The sequence below is a fragment of the Gavialis gangeticus genome, unplaced genomic scaffold (genome assembly GCF_001723915.1).
Source record: "Gavialis gangeticus isolate Ggan-Ray unplaced genomic scaffold, GavGan_comp1, whole genome shotgun sequence".
Lineage (NCBI taxonomy): Eukaryota > Metazoa > Chordata > Crocodylia > Gavialidae > Gavialis > Gavialis gangeticus.
The window spans coordinates 201,268,582-201,288,705 of NW_017728992.1; the positions used below are offsets into that span (position 1 = coordinate 201,268,582).

Here is a 20,124-nt window from a genome sequence, read left to right on the forward strand (position 1 = left end):
CCATCTTATAAGTGTGCTGCTGGTTACTACTGCCCACATGCAGCACCCTGCACTTGTCAGTGTTGAAGCACATCCTGTTTTTGCTACCCCACCCCTGTAACCTATCCAAGTCTTGCTGCAGTCTTTCCCTCCCTACTAGTGTGCTCACCTCACCCCAAATTTTGATATCATTAGCGAATTTAAACAGGGTGCTTTTCACCTCATCATCCAAATCGCTGATAAAGAGATTGAACAGCGCAGGCCCAAGGACCGAGCCCTGGGGGACTCCGCTGCCCACTTCTCCCCAGGTTGAATATGACCCGTCTACCACCACCCTCTGAGTGTGACCCTTCAGCCAATCTGCAATCCATCCGACTGTGTAGGCATCAATGTCACAGTCACCCAATTTCTTAATGAGGATGGGGTGGGAGACTAACAACATTTTGGGAATGCTCCTACAAAAGAGATTAAGTTTTCATTTTGATTAAACCAAAAGAAATGGCAAGTTTATGCTCAATTCTTTCATATTTATCAGAAAGTAAGGTTTGTAGTTCAACTCCTATATATCATGTTTTGTTTTTTAATGCAAACAAAGATAACTGATAACAGGGGGATTAAGGAAAGGCACCTAGGGATGATCTAATCTCATTCAAATATTGCATAAGCGAAGGGCAATACAATTTACTTAAAAAAAACAAAAAAAAAACAACAGTTTCTTAACTAAAATGAAAGGCTTTGTTACGGGACATATGGAAAAGGTAGGCTGACAGCCAGTGCATAATAAATGCTATGTACAAAGTGGTGCCATGAGACATTACTAACAATACTGGACTAGGTGTCAAGAGATTCAGCTCAAGTCTTCATTCCATCACTCAGCACTTCCAAGACCTTGCAACTCAATTTTCCCTGCCTATAAAACAGGTAATAATATTTAGCCTTCTTTGCAGATCACTGTTATTTATGGCTGAGCAGTAGTATAAAAAGGTCATATAACAAGAGCTAGATATTGGCATTATTACAGAGGTGCTGTCAACTTCCACAAGTCTCATAACATTTAGCGTTTTTCTCGAGCAGTTTTGTGAGATCAAGATATTTCACTGGAATGTAGCTCTTGTGCATGAAAAAGAAGCCTGAGAACATGTACCTTGTGTATTCTAAGGACACAAAAAATGAAAAGAAAATGAGGTCAAAATACTTCTTAAAATATCATGATTTTAGTACAGTCTTGTGATTTTTGAACACTTGAGTCTGGCAGCAATGGATATTAGAATCCTATTTTTGTTGGTATATTACATTTGCCACTTGCCCACTCTCAGCTCTTTTTATCAGTTTCTCCCGAGAGAAATGTCGTAACATTAAAACAAGTCAAATTTTCACATGTCACATTCAAACTTAGGTAAGCTCACTTCAGCCAACCCTAATGTTAACTGTGCACAACGTACACAAGAAGTTTTTCATCTCTACAACTAAAATTCATTTGCCCAATACGTGGTGCCAGAGCACACAAAATACCAGCAGACTCTCCCTATGCCTGAAGAAGGGTGTTTGTGTCCAAAAGCTTGCAAAGAACAATTGTTGCAACTATTTAGTTGGTCTAATAAAGGATATCACAGTTGCCCAAACAACCCTGTCTGTCTGAAAAGGAGGGAATTTCTAAGTAGATATCCTTACTCTTTTCAATCTTTGTCTCTTTGGCTGCTGGTAAGTGTAATCCAGTAAAGATGCAACAACAGCAGGCACAGCACAAGATGGCATTATTTAAAGTAGAAACTAAAACACCTGTTAAAAGAAAAAGCAATAGAGATTTCTATTTCCCAAGCTTCCTAACTGTGCCCAGAACTTTAAAAGTCTGACACGGATGGTCAATGACAAGAGTCCCCCATCACCTTTTCCTACATTTCTCGCAACCACTTCTCCACCACAGGAAAACGGTTTCTCAAGATATACCTCCTTTGGCATCAACTAATGAAGTATTTCAAGCACAGATGTCTAGAGTTAATATTCACATCAGACACACCTGCTCAAAAAAGGAAGATTTTGAAATTACTTTCTATTAAAGACAATATAACTTGAAAACAGGATGCTGTTCTGATGGTCAACAATCCCATAACAGTTTGTATTGTTGCCCCCCCTTCCTGTTACTGTCCATTTTTTCCTCCCAGCTGAAGCTTCCAAATATATATCATCAATATCAAACTTGCACCATCAATAAAACAAGTCTATGCTCAAAGGCCATCACTGATGAAGGGCTGATAGCAATTCCATAATGCCTTAAAACACTTATTCTGCCCATGGGAAAGCTACAAGCAGATCAGACCCATTAGAGCAGATTATTTCCTGCCTTTTCAGGGTAAACACTTTATTAAAATAAATATTTCTTATTCTGGGGCAAAAAAAATAAACTACAGTACTATAATCTGCCTTAAGGGAAGTACAGTATACTTGTTTAGGTGCAAAGCATTGGAATTTAAAAAGTCTATGCACATACCTGGAACAGGTTGTAGCCGTATTGGTCGAGAGGAAAAAGCAAGCTAGGCTCATGGGGGAGGTGATAGCTTTTCTTAGACCAACAAGGTTTTTGCAAAAACAAAAACAAACAAACAAATTTATTGCAAGCTTTGGGGCACAAACACCCTTCATCAGACATTGGAGAAAAGATTGTAAAAGTTCTGCAAAAATTTTGGTGGTCTAATAAAAGGTATCATCACCTCTACCATGAGCCCAGATTGCTCATACCTGGACCAGGCCCTACCAAACTCTATGTAAACAATGCTTATTATTTGTAAGAAGAGCCTGGGTGAGGCTTTTCACACCTCATTAAGACTCTTTACCTTGTCTATTAGAAACATAAAGTAGGGGTGTGTGAAGCGGGCTGTATTCATTTTGAATTTGGCCTGATTCAGGGGACAGTATTTGATTAACTGATTCTGGTCCACTTCTGGGCATGCCACTGAGCACGCTGGGGACCCCCCCGCACTCCCAAGTGACACTCCATCTGCCCCACCATCTCGGCATTCACGAGCCATCTGGTACCTTGAGGTATGTAGAAAAGAACACATAAAGCTGTGTTTATGTCTGAATAGTCAAATCTCTCCAAATCACATCAGAGGCTTCTGATTCAATCTGGAGAGATTAATGGATCTCATGATTCTATTCGCATTCAGAGATTCAGCCGCCAAATCTCCTCTGAATCGAAGCAGCGAGCGAAGCTTTGCACAGCCAGAGCATGAAGCCCTGTGGGAAATACCTTGAAATTCACAGGACCCAATTAGTTATAAGCTGATTAAGCAGCTTTGAAAGAAATAGCTCCTGGTCCTGCCATGAATTAGGCAGTTAGATTGCATACAGTTGTGCCACAAAGTAAACAGTGGTTTCAAAAAGCTCTTACCACTTAAGAAGTTTATGTGCTTTACTAATTGCAGATAATTGGAAATGATTACAGACTGGATATGGCAATATACTGCATGTTGTTGTTCCTCCTTCGAATTCAAAGATAACCATGATATCACTAGTCGGTTTGATTTCTGTGAACATGTGAATGGCTGATCTGGCCAATATACTATGCAGTTAAGCAAACTGTGTACAATCTTCTCCAGGATGAAACAGAAACCCTATACCTTTATTTAGGTCCCCCGAATTGATGGAAATTGATCATTCAAAACACCTAGGTTCGTGATATTAAAACTGTATTGTCTCAATACATCTAGGTCCCAGAAAAACTTGTTAAAGCAGCAACAATATGACTATTTGACCAGTGTACATGGGGTAGGGAGAGAGGGCTCACTGCCTCCTTTTAAGGAAGAAAATGACTAAGTTTTTTATTTTTCCCAAAAATCAAAAAGAAGTATCCATGTAGCAGTGCTTACTCTCCCAGTTGGTGGAAGTTATGACCACCAGAAAGTGTGTTAAAAAAAACCAAAAAAAAAAACCACAATAGCTAGACAAAGAATCTGCTACAAATGGTTCACTGGAACATAAAAATATAAGTAGTGACATCCCAGGTCAGATCAATGGTCCATCTAAACTAGTATCCTGTTTCCAACAGTGGCAGGAGTAGATGCTTTAGATGGAGAACAGGGTATATCTAGAGCAGGGGTGGGCAAAATGTGGCCCACCAGGCCATTCTATCCAGCCCAGGGGGCCCCTAAAAAATTTAGAAAATAAATAGTTATCTGCCCCGGCTGCCTGTAATGTGGCCCTCAATGGCTTGCCAAAACTCAGTAAGCAGCCCACCGCCTGAAATAACTGCCTGCCCTGACCTAGAGTGATCTAACCTGTCAGACCATCTCATCCCTGGCATCCATAATCATTGGTTTAGAAATGCCAGATGATCCATCCAAGGAAGGCACAATGAAACTTATACGCCCAATAAAGACCATTGCCCGAACAACCACTATTTAGAAAATCTGACAGGAAGGAGAATTTGGTACAGATTTCCTTCATTTGCTGGAAATTTCCTGGGCATCAGGATCAAGACTCTGCAACCTGGATCAAGACCTGCAACCTGATAGCCAACAATTCTGATCAGAACACCATCCTTCAAGGAGAAAAGATTGGTCTTGGTGATTAGCTCTTGCTTCTTCCATAAACTAACCAACTTTGTATCAGAAAAATTCTTGAAAGGAATCGCCACTGGCACCAGAAATGCTGAATTTCTGATCAACAATATTAATATTGCATGTGTGCCTGGCAAATATACCCAGATTTCTTTACAATGCTTGAGGAAATGATCAACAAGATCACTGCCTCAGAAAGAACAGGACATATAATTTATGAGTCCAGTATATCAGATTCCAGAAAAGTTTTGTTGGGGTTTATTTTTAACTATTATATGAACTATGTTATTTTTCACATCAAATCAGTTTCTCATGCAGAGAATTCCTGACCTGTCTCCAGGTCACTCCAATGTGTCTACGAGATAGCACTGTAACATAGCAATCAAACTTCTCACAAAGCTCCCTGGATGTCCTTGTAAGAAAGAGGAATTTCTTCTGAAACTTGAAGAACTGATTCTCATGAGCTCTTTGGGAATTTTATAGTTGGCTTCCTGAACTAGATGCATAAAACCTTTAGGTACAGCCACCATGAAGAAGTCCAAATATTGCAATGTATCTAACAACAGAAAAATATGGGTATTTAACTCTCTAGTTGCTAGCTCACAGAAAAAAAAAAAATACTGAAGTGTGCTATAGATGCTAGCTTAGAAACTTCTGGTAAAGTTCCTCAAAAGCACATAAATCATTTAGGAGATTAAGTCTCATTTGCATTTTCAAAAGTGAACAATGGACTTCAAACCCCACATCTTGTTGAAAGGAGATGGATCCCAAAGGCTTGGGTCACTTTTGAAAACAGAATGCTAGTTCCTGTTAGTCACTTCTGTGCTTCTGAGAATACAATTCTTAGTCCTTTAAGCGAAACAATGTTTAGCTACACTGAGAAACCCATATTCTGGTTTTCAATGCAGAAGTCCATGGTTCAAAGTCCATATACATGCTCTCTAAACACACGGCCAAGGCTTATCTAAGAATGCCTACTGTTTCTATAAGGAGGCACCGCTACTACATCATGAAGCTCCACCTTTGTAAGCAGCTAACTGAGGCAGTGAAAGAGAACACTATTATCTACATGAGGGGCAATCCTGATTAAAACCCCAAGAGAAGGAGCAACTCAATTCAGACAGGAAAGGGAAACAGTTCTTGCGGGGAGGGACAAACCTGCAAATACTAAAACATTTGTCATAAGTGAAAATTTGAATATTTTTATGAATACTATGCATAAATTAGTTTCCTGCTTATTGTACTGCTACCTGCCTAGATGCAAAGAGGCTGCTTCTATACCAGGCAGAAAAGGTTAACCAAACCAGCAACATAAGGTGCATCCCTGCTCCAATCCTGGTAGCATGGCTGTTCTTCTGAGGCTGAGAAATGATGGGTCAACAAGACAATGATCTGTTTTGGAGTCTAAATCACATAAAGAGTTTGAGAGCCATAACAGACTGTCCAGGGCATATCTATGGGAAGAAGGTGGCAAGCTGGGTAGATTCAGATAGACAAAGCAAGTAGGTTACAAACAAAGATGGTGTCTACAACTCAGCAAAAGGAAATTAATCGAACCCCCAGTACGGAGAGAAGCTGAGGTTTGGTAAGAGCACACATATCATACCTTCACCTGTGTGCTTTGACCTTTGGGTGAAAAACAATTATAACCATGTTGTGTCTTGAAGTTATTTTTAGTCACTTAAATCAGTTGATGTCAGAGGCTCCCAAGGGGTCCTAGATGAACCTACAGAAATAGGTCCAACTGATACACAGAGCTGTAACCCAGGTGCTAGTCTGGGTAGGTGAACTGAAGGACTCTTCCCAGAAAAAGAACTGCCTGAGGCTCCAATACCTTTGGAATCTCAGGAAGCATCTCCCACAAGAAACAGCTCGGCAGCTAGTCAGTAAGCATGACATCCTTCCTTCCCCCTCAAAAATATTTTGGGCATACATAGGAGTCAGATTTCAGGAAATCATTTCCACCCTTTTTAAAAAGTTTACAAAGTAATTACAAAAGGAGATAATAGGGATGTAGTAAAAGCATCACATTTTATATATATAATTAAGGTTAGAATACTGCTGTTAACTATGTTTTTGTTCCAGGATATGAAACCTTGCCAAAAAGCCCTTTTTACTTGTAAACCTGTAAAACAGATCCTAAGCCTTTACAGTTATGCCCACCTATTTTCTGAATGACCTGAATGATTTCTGTTCACTCTGAATTTAAGTCATGGCCTCCTCTCCCATTTTTCCTCCACATTGGAGAAGTCTTTTCTCTCTTGTACTTGCCCATTTATCCAGGACACGGTCCTACTTTCTCACTTGAAATGTTACTTTAGCTTTTACTCCTAGCCATAGACAGCCTATTTTGTGACACGGTACAAAGGATTCTTTCTAAATCAGAACTCACTGCATTTTACTGTAGACTCTCAAATAGCTACTTCCCACTTGAAATGTACATCCTGTCTCTCATTCTACATACTGTTAATTGAAATTAGAACTATTTGAACGTGACTCTACCTACTTGTCATACAGTTTAAGGCCACTTAGGGACCATTTCATTATCTAGAGGAGTGGTCTCCAACCTTTTTAAGTAGCAGATCACCTTTGGCATTTAAAATAAGTCCAAGATCTACCATGCGTCGCCACCCTGCTCCCCACCCCCCCGCTGGTAAGTCTGTGGGGCGAGAAGGGGGGGCAGATCGAGGCAAAGGAAGAAAAAAATATTTGGGGGAGCACCTCCCCAGAAAGAAAGTCCCACCCAGCCGGGGCCCCACTTAACCTATCCCTGCTCCTGCCTCTGCAGCACTCTCTCTCACCGTGGGGGCCTTGATCTAGCCCCCGCCCTTCTCTCCCTTATGGACTGACCTGCTGAGCTGGGGCACAAGCGTCCATGCACGCGTGCACTCAGCCCCCCCCCCGCCCCCCTCACAAGCCTCAGATCAACTCCAAGAGGCTCCAAGATCTACCGGTGGAGTGAGAGCCACTGGCTGGTGACCACTGATCTAGAGATGAATGCTATGAACATTTCATCCAACTAGTTGTGTTGACCCCAATAACTTGTTTGGCTGAAGAGTACTTTCTAGAAACTCATCCAGTCTTACACCAAAAGACATCAAAATCTACCATTTAATTGGTCATTTGTTCCAATAGTTAATCATTGTCATTAGTGGCATTTTGAGCCCTATTGTTAAATTGGAATATGTCTGGGTTCAGTTTCCAGCCAATCATTCTTCTTATCCCTTTCTTCACTTGATTAAAGAGCTCTCCAGTATCCAGTATTCCCTGCTGTGAACAAGCTCACATGCTTCAATCAAGTCACCTCTCAAAGCTTCTTTCTGGTAAGCTAAAACACACTGAGCTCTTAAAAACATTCACTGTACAGCACTGTCTCCAGTCCTCAAACCATTCCTCAACCTCTCCAAACAGATCTAGGATCCAAACTTTTACAAGTATTCCAGCGACAAAAAAATCACTTCCCTACTCCTTTTCACTTTGTTTCCAAGAATCGCAGTAGCCCTTTTTGCCACGCGGATATACCGGGTCCCATGTTCAGTTGCTTGTTCACTATGATTTCTTAAATCCTTTTCACAATCAGTGATTTCCAGGATACACTTCCTCATTCTGCAGGTATACATCTAGGAACACACAATGCAGGGCATAAATGTACATTTGCTTTATTAATGTATTTAAGTCTTCTCAGTTTACTAAACAATCTAGATAATTTTGCATGACTGCTATCATTTACTGTTTCACCAACATTTATGTCACCAAGTTAAACATAAAATCCCTGTAGATACAACTTGCATTGAAAATGTCCAAACTAGTACTAAACAATGCAGAACCCTCCCATTTGATGACACTTCCAATAAATGGCTACTTTTGGAAATCACTTAAATCAGTTCTTAACCTATTTAATATATGCTCTATTCATACAGAATGGTGCTTTTTAAAATTCATACTGTATGGTTCCAATTTTTTAAATGAGACTATTCTGTAGTATTAAAGTCAAACAGCTTAGAAAAAATCTAATTGTAATATATTTATACTTTTTTTTGCCTATCAGACATGCTCATAATTGCAATGAACAAAGTCAAAGATGTTTGACAAAGCATAATGAGATCAGTCTTACACACATCTAAAAAAACGCAAGCAAGTGAAATTTTCAAGTCTTACTCTGTGCATAACGACTGGAGCCCAGGGTAGGAGGCATAGGAATAACAGCAGCCCAAATAAGCCACCATCCAACCATTCTAAAGGCAAAACAGAAGCTAAAAAGCATTTAGAAAATTCATTTTTAAAATAAACATGCAAGTATTTAACTTACCCATGAATAAGTAATTACTGCAGTTTCCCTTTAAGCTGTAAGAACATGAGCTAAAAAACTCTCTAACAGAAAAGAATTACAGCTACTATTTTGTTGGATAATTTTTTCCCCAAATATATAGTTGTATAATAACTGCAGTCTGTAATCTTTTTTGTGCTAAATCTCCATTATAAAGTATTAAACGGTGTTAATGGAAACAGTTGTGACACCAAATGAAAACAGATTAAAGTAACAGATGTGCTGCTAAGGATATGGCTTTTGTTTAAAAGATGAAAATAACTCGATCACCTGTAAATTTAATTTTTAAAAGGAGACAAGATAACACACTCACTCTAGCGGCACTATCAATAAAGGCCATGCCACAGCTACCTCTGACTTTTCCGATTCTTGTAACCATGAATTTTAAAACCTATATTAAAATTTCAGCAGCATGCAAAAGGTGGTGTTGTATCAGTTTGAAATTAAACCAGTGTTCGTATTAATATTTGAATGAGTACAGTATCAGTCATCCAAACATATCTAGGCTCTTAGGAAATGGTAACTGTTTTTACTATGGCCCTCTTTCATTAAGGAGGAATTGGGCCTGCTCACTGCAGGCAGAGCCATAACTAAGAAGTATGGAGCTCACAGGGGTGGCAGCACATGGGGCAGCAGCTGTGGCCAGACCAGCAGGGAGGCAGCTGCTATTTTTGCTGTCTCCCCCTGCATCCACCCCCCACCACAATTCAATCCTCATGGCTGGTGCCCTGATCATACCCCGCACTCCCTTAGCCATGCTACTGACGCCAGGACTTCAGTTAGTACTCAACAGCAATTCTGTTTTAGAGAAACGACACAGTAACACTGTTATTAAGGTTCTAGTTCTACTTGAAGCTCAGGCTCAAACCCTAAAGTTTCACAGTTAGTATTTCCAAAATTGACTTAAACTTCACTTGTGAGCAAGCTTAGTTGGTGTTGCCTTTTTGAGTGCCTGAGAGACATGGAAGGTAAGGATGCTTCTTGGGGAAATTTCAGAACTGTGTGAAAAAGTCAGCATAATTGCATATATTAAACAAGAGTAATACCACTATGCACTTCTATAATGTTTTTTATCAGCAGAAATACAAAACGTTTGACACAGCACTTCTATTATAATTATTGTATAGGTGGGGAAATTGAGGCACACAAAGGGAAAGTAATTTGCCCAGCATCACCCCATAGGCCACTGGCAAAGCAAGGAGGAGACCCCAGGTGTCCAAGTCTGGGTCCAGTTCTCAATCCACCAGTCCGTGGGTGATAAACCCAGGGCCTGTGGGCCATTCCTGGCCCCTGGAAGTGTGGCATGCAGTCCACAGGGCTCCACACAGGTCTGTAAATTTGGCAGAAGGGGAGCACTGATCCCAGCACATGGGAAACAGCTGAGGCCATGCAGAGCCAAGTACAGGCACCCCAGGGCCCAATCCTGGTGCATGGTGCAATCCAGCCCATGGACCACCCCCACGCCATTCATTTCACCAGTGGAGCCAAATGCTTAGCAGCACCACTGCACTAAGCCATTCTCTTTCCCATACAACAAAAGGGAGTCTGTTAAACTACTAGCTAATAAAAGCTACATCTGTTCTGGTAAAAGGATTCCATACTGCTTAAAATGCAGGACTGGCTGGGTGTGAGAGACTATCAATTAAAATTGATAATCTTTGCTGGCATTTTGGACCAAACCACAGACCAGTGGGGGCCAACCAGTTTTGGCAGATGTGCCACAAATTAGTTCTGCACTCTCCTTTAGTGCCATCCAACCCCTGTCCCATGCCTGATTCACTGCTCTACTCGTTGCTCCCAGCTTGATCTGATGCTCTGCTTTCTGCCTGATCTGATGCTCCCCCCCTTACCTGCCACTGTGTTGCCTGCCCCCCCTTCCTGATCTACCATGTGCTACACACAAAGGCTGCCCATGCCACTTTTGTCCACCCCTGCCATAGAAGATCCTCATGTGTGCCCTCCCTATACATTAGACTGTAGCATGAGAAATGCTATACCAATAAGTACGTGCAACTTAATGTGATACACCTCCATGTTTTGGATTTTGCTTCCTATTTTCCTCTTCTGGGCCACACTCAAAGCTTCATCCAGAACTGTGTGATCACCATGCATGTGTATTTTGACATAACGCTCCAGTACCGAGTGAGGTAATTTGTTGGGGGATGTGTGTAGGAAGACGAGATTCAGGGATCACACAGCTAGGATGAAAGTTAATTTGGAATAATGGATGAGGTGGCATGGAGTGATGCCATCTGGTCTTAGGTGCTTGACTGTTACCTCTTCCAAGTGCCAAATCTGTCAACTCCCCCCTCCCCACCATCCCCAATCTGGGACTGCCAAGGTGTAAAACTGCCATGTTTTGTTACATTTACTGAACATCTTACATGATTTGGTGTATTTCCAAGTTCCTACAGAAATCAAGGTTAGTGGTATTTCAAAAAGCCACATGTCAGGATGCTAAACACAGTATCAAAGTTTGGGAGGCCCTAGTTGCGTGGGTTTTTGGGTTGGGTTTTTTTAACATTTGAAATTGGCCTAATATTTCTTTTCTTTCCCTCCCTCCTTGTTATTTTCCAAGAATTTTCTCTCACAAGTCTCAGACCAGTACTAATCATGAATTAGTAATCAGAGCTTTTCAGCTAACATTTATTTTAACAAAACTTTAATTATTGTTATTGTACTGAGTGTTAAAAGAAGCATTTTGATCATATAAATGGTAATATAAAAGATATGTACTTACCACTAGGGCAGTTTAATAAGAAATCATTAAGCCTTTATCAATTATTAACATCAATTCTGCCTAAGTGAATTCACAAGTCAAATCCAGAGCTCAGTCTCTCTCACTTAAAATAAATTATGTACAAAATATAATTCTGTTGGTCATTCTCGTTTCTGAAAACATTCCCATTTTAAATAGTTCTTGCACATATAATGCATAAATGGCAATAACATCAGGAAATAAAACTCAAGTAATTTTTTATATGCCTTATCTTCACTCATTAAAGTATAGGAACATCCTGTTTAGGATGATTCAACATTGGAAGCATATATACAGGCATATTAATGCATGTTAAAGTGCATGAATAAACTCCCAGGTGCCATATCTTCACATGTGCCTGGGATCGCAGCATGTGGAGCAGGGTCAGAGCCACCCCAGATGGCAGGAGACCCAGGGGTCAGCCTGCCAGCCCAGTGCTGCTTCTCCAGGTCAACATGCCATGGGGCTGGCTAGAGCACAAGAGTGCTTGAACGTAGGGGTTAGCCAGCAGGCAGCCCCCGCAACGAAGCAACCTCATGCCCCAGCCAGCTGGGGCAGCTTCTACACAAACAACTCTGCAGCCTTTACAAGTACTTTCCTACTGCAGAGTTTTTACAAGAATTTTATAAGTACTATGTTGCTGCAGAGTACATCATTTAGTTTAGAAGGTTTGCATGTGTAGACATGTGACATTTATTGTACAACTAATGAATCTACTTCGCAGTAAACATCTCATGCAGATGCACCCATTTCCTGTTTCTTCCTAAGACCCTTTATAAATTACTTTAACACAATAAACCAGGCAGTTGAAATAATCACCATCTAAAAATATATTTAATATTTGAACAATTTCTCTATTTTGTGATGTGCATTCTAATAACTGAATACTTGGCACTAGTATCTATAAAGCAGTTCTAAAAATTCAGGCATAAAGCTGCATTCTTGTTTATTTGATTTGATGCCACACAGATTCTTAATTACTACAATAAAAACCTTCCATGTAAATACTGTATCTTATCATCTCTCCGTAGTCATTCACTGGAATTCCACAGGATGCAAATTTCACAATATCGGTGTGACTAACTCATCTGGATGAATAAGTCCATATGTTCCAAATAAACAAGACCACAAATGCACTGCATAACTAGAGACAGGAGACAGCCAACTACATTTAAGTCATCACTGTGTGCATCTCCTTTTAAAGCCCTCTGGTGCTTGGAAACTTGACATCAAGAGGAATTAATAAAGAAAAATAAAATATTGCAAAAATCATTGGAAGCGCACACTCTGAAAGAACTCCCCATTGGGAGAAGTTAAATAATGTAACTTAAGTCCTCAGTAGGGTGAGAAGTTTTGGCCATGACAAGCTGACTTGTGTCAGCAAGCAATCACGAAGATTCAGTCCTAAATCCCTACCCATGTCCCATAGCACAATACAAGTGTAGAAACAGAAGGCACTTGCTTCATCCTCTGATTCTGAACCAATATGACAAGAGTTCCAAGTCCTTGCCAAAATAAAATCCCACACTCCAAACAGAAAATAAGTTAATAACTCACCATCAAGGTCTTGCAGAAGATTTTCCTGACAGGAGAAGTCCAGCTTCACTTTAATGTTTACAATAAACGTTGCGATCTTCCCTGGTTTTAGAGGGAACTGGGCAAGGGTGTCTTCTAGCTTCCAACTGAGGAAATCACCATACAGCTTTTCTATATTAAAAAGAATATAATTTATGTTAGCACATGCCCAAGAACAAAGCACCAACTTTCAAGTTTATAACAAATAGATATCATAATTTGCATACAAGTACCATACATATACACTGTATAATTTTGTAGTACTTTTTTTTTTTCACTTGATTTTTCATTTTCTGTTTTAGCCAACTTGTTTTTCAGAAATAAAAAATTAAACAGTGTCTAAACGAAGCAGGTTGGTATACACCGGCTGAAAGAACAACGTGTTTCTTCAAATGCCCCAAATAAAAATTATTAAAACAGCAGGAAAAAAACCAGTTGGATGACTGCTATTGGATCAGAAGGGTGCGTAGAATATGCACTTTTTGCACTTCAGAACGCAACCTAAATGAGCTAAACTAAGTAGAGTTTAATCACATAATCCTTCCAACCAGGACACAGGACATGCACAGGTAAGCATAGAGATTATCATATGCTTTCCATCACCAAGAAACTAAACAAATTCAATACCAAAGGGAAAAAAATGAATGAGCTGTAATTTTAAAGCATCTTCAGTTTATTTTGATGGCTAGGGGTTATTTAAGCTGAAGATACTACCTCTTAACGAACAAACTCAAAGGAAAAAATGCCTGTGTCACCTGTTACAGCTGATACAGTTAGGCACTGGAATATTAGGGATGCTATAGATCATTCTTACCCTACACTGGAAGGTATTTGTGGGGGAGCTTGTATACCAATGACCCACCACCAGGAATAACTCTAGCCACTTGAGTCATTTTAATGTTTATGGGAAGAGGACACAATGTCAAGTTATAAGAAAAATAGTATGATACATTTCATTACTATTCACTGGAAATGGATCATTGAGATAATTTACTACGTGAAATTACCCAATGCACTCAACGAGCACTGAGATAATGCAAAGAAGACTTGCTGCTCAAATAAAGCAGGCAATAAATTGCACAACAATGTGGTTTGGCAAACAACAAAACAAAGGAACTAAATATAAAATGTTGTCAATTATGTGCTATGTCAAGTAAGATCTGAACTGCACCCAAATACCAGCAATAGGCACTCTAAAGTAATTGTAACAAAAGCAATTAGTAAAATTATGCAACCAGTATAAAGAGTAAACAGATATGAAACATTCAAAGTTATGGGGAAAAAATGGTAAGTATTAAAAATGACACATTGTTGCCAACAGTGACATCTAGTGATTAACTACTTTTTCTAACATAATATTCAGATTATAAACAGACACAGAAGATCTCAGCTAAAATCCTGTTTCAGCAAGTCCCTGTACGACCTTGAGCAAAATCATTCAGCTTCTCAGTGCTTCAGTTCTCATCCATGAATTCATTAATATTTTTAGGTGTTTACATACTATAGTGATAACCATCATTGGCCAGGCTATGAATACGTAAGACAAATATGATAGTTTGACTGGAAAGAAGGTATTTATTCATAATGACAGACTGTACTGTTTGTACATTAAAGGATTCTTCAAAAGGGCTCCAAGTCATCAGAATTTAAACAGTGCTTTATAGGAACCACAGAAAAAATATGGATCTCATTTCTTTAGCACACCGATCTATTGGCTCTTAAAGCACTAGATAAGGCCCAACATGCTTCTCAAGATTGTGTGTGAAGATCTGATGGTGGGATATTAGCATGAGAGCAAAATTCTAGAATTAAAGACCTATTTCCATATGCATTTTTTGAGAACGAGGCAGAGAGAGATTTCCACATTCATCCAGAAACTAGAATTTAGAAACTAAAAAATAAACAAAGGGTGGTTACAAAGAGGATGGAGTTAAATTCTTCTCAGTGGTGGCAGATGACAGAACAAGGAGCAAGGGTCTCAACATACAACAAGGGTAGCTTAGGTTGGATATCAGGGGAAAAAAACCTGTCACTAGGAGGATGGTGAAGCACTGGAACTGGTTACCCAGAGAGGTAGCAGAATCTCCATGCTTGGAGGTTTTTAAGGCCCAGCTCAATGAAGCCCTTGCTGGAATTATCTAGTTGAGGATGGTCCTGCTTTGAGCAGGGAGTTGGGACTAGAAGACCTCCTGACCCCCTTCCAACTCCAATTTTCTATAATTCTATTAAATTCTCCATTTAATTTCTGCTTAACCATAGGATCATAGGAAAAGAGAGCTAGAAGGGACCCCACCAGGTCCAGCCCCTGCTCAGACTGGGGGCGCCTACCTCACCCCCCACTAAACCATCCTAGCCAAGGGTCTGTCCAACCTGCTCTTGAACGTTTCCAGGGATGGAAATTCCACAACTTCTCCATAGTGCATATTCCAATGACGGACCACCCTGATAGTCTGGAAGTTCCTCCTAGTCTCCAACCTCAATTTCCTCTTTTGCAGCTTGAGGCCATTGCTTCTAATCCTGTCCTCTGCAGCCAGAAAAAAAGCCAATCTCTATTCTCCCTGTAATTGCCCTTCAGGTATTTCAAGACTTATCAAAACCCCGCCTCAGTCTTCTCTTCTCCAGACTAAATAATCCTGGTTCTTTCAGCCTGTCCTCATAGATTATGTTCCCGAGGCCTCTAATCATATAAAGATATTAAATAATACCAGACCCAGGACAGACCCCTGAACAATCCCACTTGATACCTCCTTCCAACTACACTTTGAGCCATTGATGACTGCTCATTGAACACAATGATCCAACTAGTTATGTATTAACCTTACAGTACTTTCAGCTAGCCTGTAGCTTGTTTATGAAAACGTCATGAGAGATGACATCAAAAGCCTAGCAAAAGTCAAGGTATACCACACCCACTGTTCTCCCCCCATCCAGAGGTGGACACCTTATCAAAGAAGGAAATCAGGTTGGTCAGGCATGACTTGCTCTTAGCAAACATATACTGGTTGTTCCTGATCACCTTGTTCTCTTCTAGGTCTTCACAATAGATTGCTTGAGCACTTGCTCCATGATCTTTCCAGGGACCAAATTCAGGCTGACTGATTTGTAATTCCCTAGATCCTCCTCCTCCTTTTTCTTACTGATGGGCGTTATATTTGCCCTTTTCCTGTCATCCTGAACCTCACCCAACATCTACTAGTTCTCAACAAGGATAGCCAATGGCTTCAAAATTACCTCAGCCAGTTTCTCTCGTACTCTAGGGTGTATCCCATTGGCCCTGCCCACTGAAAAGCACCTAGTTTCTCCCAGTAATCCCTAATCTATTCTGCCACTACTCTAGGTTGTTTGTCTCCTTCCTTATCTCTGCTGCCCCTAGTTGTGAAGACTAAATTAAAAAGAGGCATTAAATGCATTCTCTGCACCTGTAAGCTAGAACTCCCTTGCCCCTCATGTTCTCAGGTGCTGTACACGGATAAGCTAAAACATCTTTTCCCTTGTCTAACCACTTCTCATGTCAGCTTAGTACCACAGGAATGGGGGAGGAGGAGGAGGACAAAGGAGGGGGAGGAGAAGACAGAAAGAGGTACTACAAAAACACACAACAAAACAGGCTGTTAGGAGTGCTGTTTGGCCACAGTGGCCTCTTCCTCCCTTTACAAAATAAAACTGTGGCCAGATGATCATTTTAATTTTCTATAGCTCGTCAGGGACAGTAGTTCAACATTCCAGACTGATGAGAAGGGGGAAAAAACAGATAAACACTTTCTGCCTCCTCTTCCTGGTAAGCAGAAACATAACAGTAAGATAAACATTTTTTTTCCTGTAAAAATGCGTGAAGAAGGATGATGCATGACAAATGTGAGTATCTGAACTCTGAGCAGGTTTAACAAGAAATTGATTCTAAGAGAGTTTCTCATCAAGATGCAGAGTCTTAGGAGTGAATGGACAGTTCGCTGAAGGTATTACGAATGTCTAACACAGTAAAAAGCATATAGATCAATGAGAAAAGCCCAATTTAGGTGGAGCAATCCGAGTCATACAGACCGGAACTTAACAACTGTAACTACAGGATAAGATCTAAATATTTCATCTAAAAGGGAAATTATAGTAAGAGGAAGAAGTTAATCTGCATGATTACCTACTGTCAGTCTATAATTTGCTATAACTCTTCTTCATATTGTTTGGTAAAATCCTTATTAAATTTGCTATATAAGGGGTGGGCAGGGGCAGTGCTGAAAGGGGTGGCTACAGGGTGGATTAGCCCAAAATCTCCCGCTTCTTGATTTGTTTCAGTATTGGTGTTAAGTCTCATGTCTGGCACAGGATTTTAGCAGGGTACAGTATTCCTTTAATGGGGAAGGAGAGCCCTAGCAGAATCAGAAGCCGGCAGGATGTCAAACTGTTTGTGGGATTTTACTGAAATGATGGGAGTGTCAACTGCCATTTGGTAAATCAAGGCAAGAACCTCCTGAAATGGTTTAGTGTCATCCAATGCCTGTGTACCATTTATCCCAGCAAGAGGAATAGGTCAGTAACATCACTCTGTCCCTAGACCCAGCTTCCCTTAGTATTCACGCATCACAGGGCTGGGAAGGGAAGTGGACAGAGAAGAGGACTTTTTAGTTCTTTGCTGTAGATGACTACCACAGATGTCTCCTTTAATGCCTTTTGAAAGCAGGCCCCAATATTCCCAAATAAGGGCATAGTAGCATCCATACGCATGCTCTTCGAAGGAGTGCTCTTGTCAAGAATTAGCCCTATCCTGGAGGCCAGGCTTTCTTCAGACTAGGCAGCCTTTAGACCAAGGAGGAGCTCCTGTGATCAAGTTCTCACTCTCACCTCCTTTATGGAAGTGAGAGTCCAAAGAAAACAGACGACCAGAGCAACCTTTATTAATCTCACTTTGGCTTATGACACAGTATGGATAAGGGGCCTAACAGTTCTATTGATTAAGACAATCTGGGGCAAAAAGATTATTGCAATACTGTTTAATATCTTATCAAACCACAAGCTCAGAGTTTGCCTTGATGGCTGGTTCCAGTTGGGGAAGTGATGCTGAAGCTTGGCTGAAGCCCTCATTTATTCAGTGGCTGAGTATTGTGCCCCAGTTTGGGATACGAGTGCTCATACGAGTCTGACTCAACTGAACAAAGCAATGCCATTCAGAACCAGTACCTGCAGATCCACTCCTGTTCCCTGGCTGTCTACTCCAACCCTCCTCCTAATCTTTGACAGTAACAGGATACTTTAAGAGTCAAGAAAAAAAAATGCTTATATTCATTACCGATTTTTGAGGAATTTAATGACCCCTCTGGGCCCAAGCTCGAGGTCATTTTGGAGTATGGGAAAAACGGTGAATGATGAAAACTTTGACATCAAGGAAAGAAAATGGAACACAATTGACATCATTAATAAAATTTTTGTCACGGACCCCATATCTAAACCCTCTGACTTCTTTTTATCAAGGTGGAGCTGGACGATGTTGAGCAGGATTTGTACTAGACAAGGTAGATGTAACTACCTACTACATACATGGAATTTTATTAAATACCCCAAGACCCAGTGTGGTGAAATCCAAATTACAGCACACACCACAGAGGAATGACCTATTTATCATTTCAATGGTTGCATTGAAGACTTGCACCAGGCTACTGATGTCACTTTCCAATGGATATCAAATCTAAAATGGTCACTCTAGTCTTATCCCCCAGTGCAGTTATTTATAAGTTGTTCTGTCATTGTATTTCACATGAATATATAAATAACTAATATGCAACACTATGCATACTGGGGCTGGTGCTCATAAGATTTTGCAATCTCTTAACAGCACCACAGAGCACTGTAGAGAAGAAAGTAAGTGACGGAAAACATATCCTAGAGATGGGCAAGAGAAGCAGACCTTTTCTACTCCTCAAGAGATAGTGCTTTGACTGAACCGGGGCCATTATTTATGCTGTGATACTATCACAAGCTAGGGTCAATGCCAGTGGTGATGTTGTCAATACTGGGGACTGTGATAGCACAGTCTGCTCTTTTTCTTCACTTTCTGATGCTCTGGTAGGCCTTGGAGGACCTCAATCTAGAAACCTGCATTAGGAGGACACAAACAGTTCCTCCTTTCACTTCAAGCTCAATGCTAGAAGCAACCCCTTTCAGTGCTCAACTTCAGTATCTGAGATTCTGGTATCAACCTCGGCATAAGAAGTTGGAGTTAAATTACAGAACACTATTTCAATACCATTTTCACGAGTTTCTTTGCTACTGTCTTCATGGTAATCATAGAATTTGCCTATGTGCTCAGTGATTTGGGAGCTCACTTCCTCTACATCTGATGAGACTTTCATGGTTTCTTCCTAAAGTTACCTTGTATCTGGTGACTTGACAGTCCTCATGATAAAATAAGCTAAAACATACTGAGATGTTCAGAATGTGAGATTCTCCCAGACAGATGTGAGATTTACTATGTCCTTTCTTAAAAGGCCAGCACATTAAGAAGCTGGGGGACTGTGGCATAGACACCCATACAGTCCAATGGGTCGCCAACTGGTTAGAGAGTCGCACCCAGAGGGTGGTAGTGGATGGGTCCTTCTCAGCCTGGAAGGATGTGGGAAGCGGGGTCCCACAGGGCTCGGTCCTTGGGCCCACCCTGTTCAACATCTTCATCAGTGATTTGGACGAGGGGGTGCAAAGCACCCTGTTCAAGTTTGGTGATGACACTAAGATGTGGGGGGAAGTGGGCACAATAGAGGGGAGCAACAGGCTACAGTGGGACCTAGATAGGTTACAAGGATGGGCCGAGGAGAACAGGATGGGGTTTAACACGGACAAGTGTAAGGTGATGCACCTGGGGAGGAACAATCGGCACCATACATACAGGCTGGGGAACTCCCCTCTTGTCAGCACGGAGGTGGAAAAGGATCTGGGAGTCATTA

The 20,124-nt window shown here is 40.8% G+C and overlaps 1 protein-coding gene across 3 annotated transcripts in view; it reads right to left on the reverse strand.

The window, feature by feature from the left end:
* Nucleotides 1-20,124, reverse strand: part of TRAPPC9 (trafficking protein particle complex 9) — a 1,079,595-nt gene that overhangs the window by 828,593 nt on the left and 230,878 nt on the right. For all 3 annotated transcript variants that reach the window (XM_019528205.1, XM_019528203.1, XM_019528204.1), the window contains one exon: nt 13,178-13,327. In XM_019528205.1, coding sequence (XP_019383750.1) covers nt 13,178-13,327 — 150 coding nt within the window. The remainder of the gene's footprint in view (nt 1-13,177; nt 13,328-20,124) is intronic.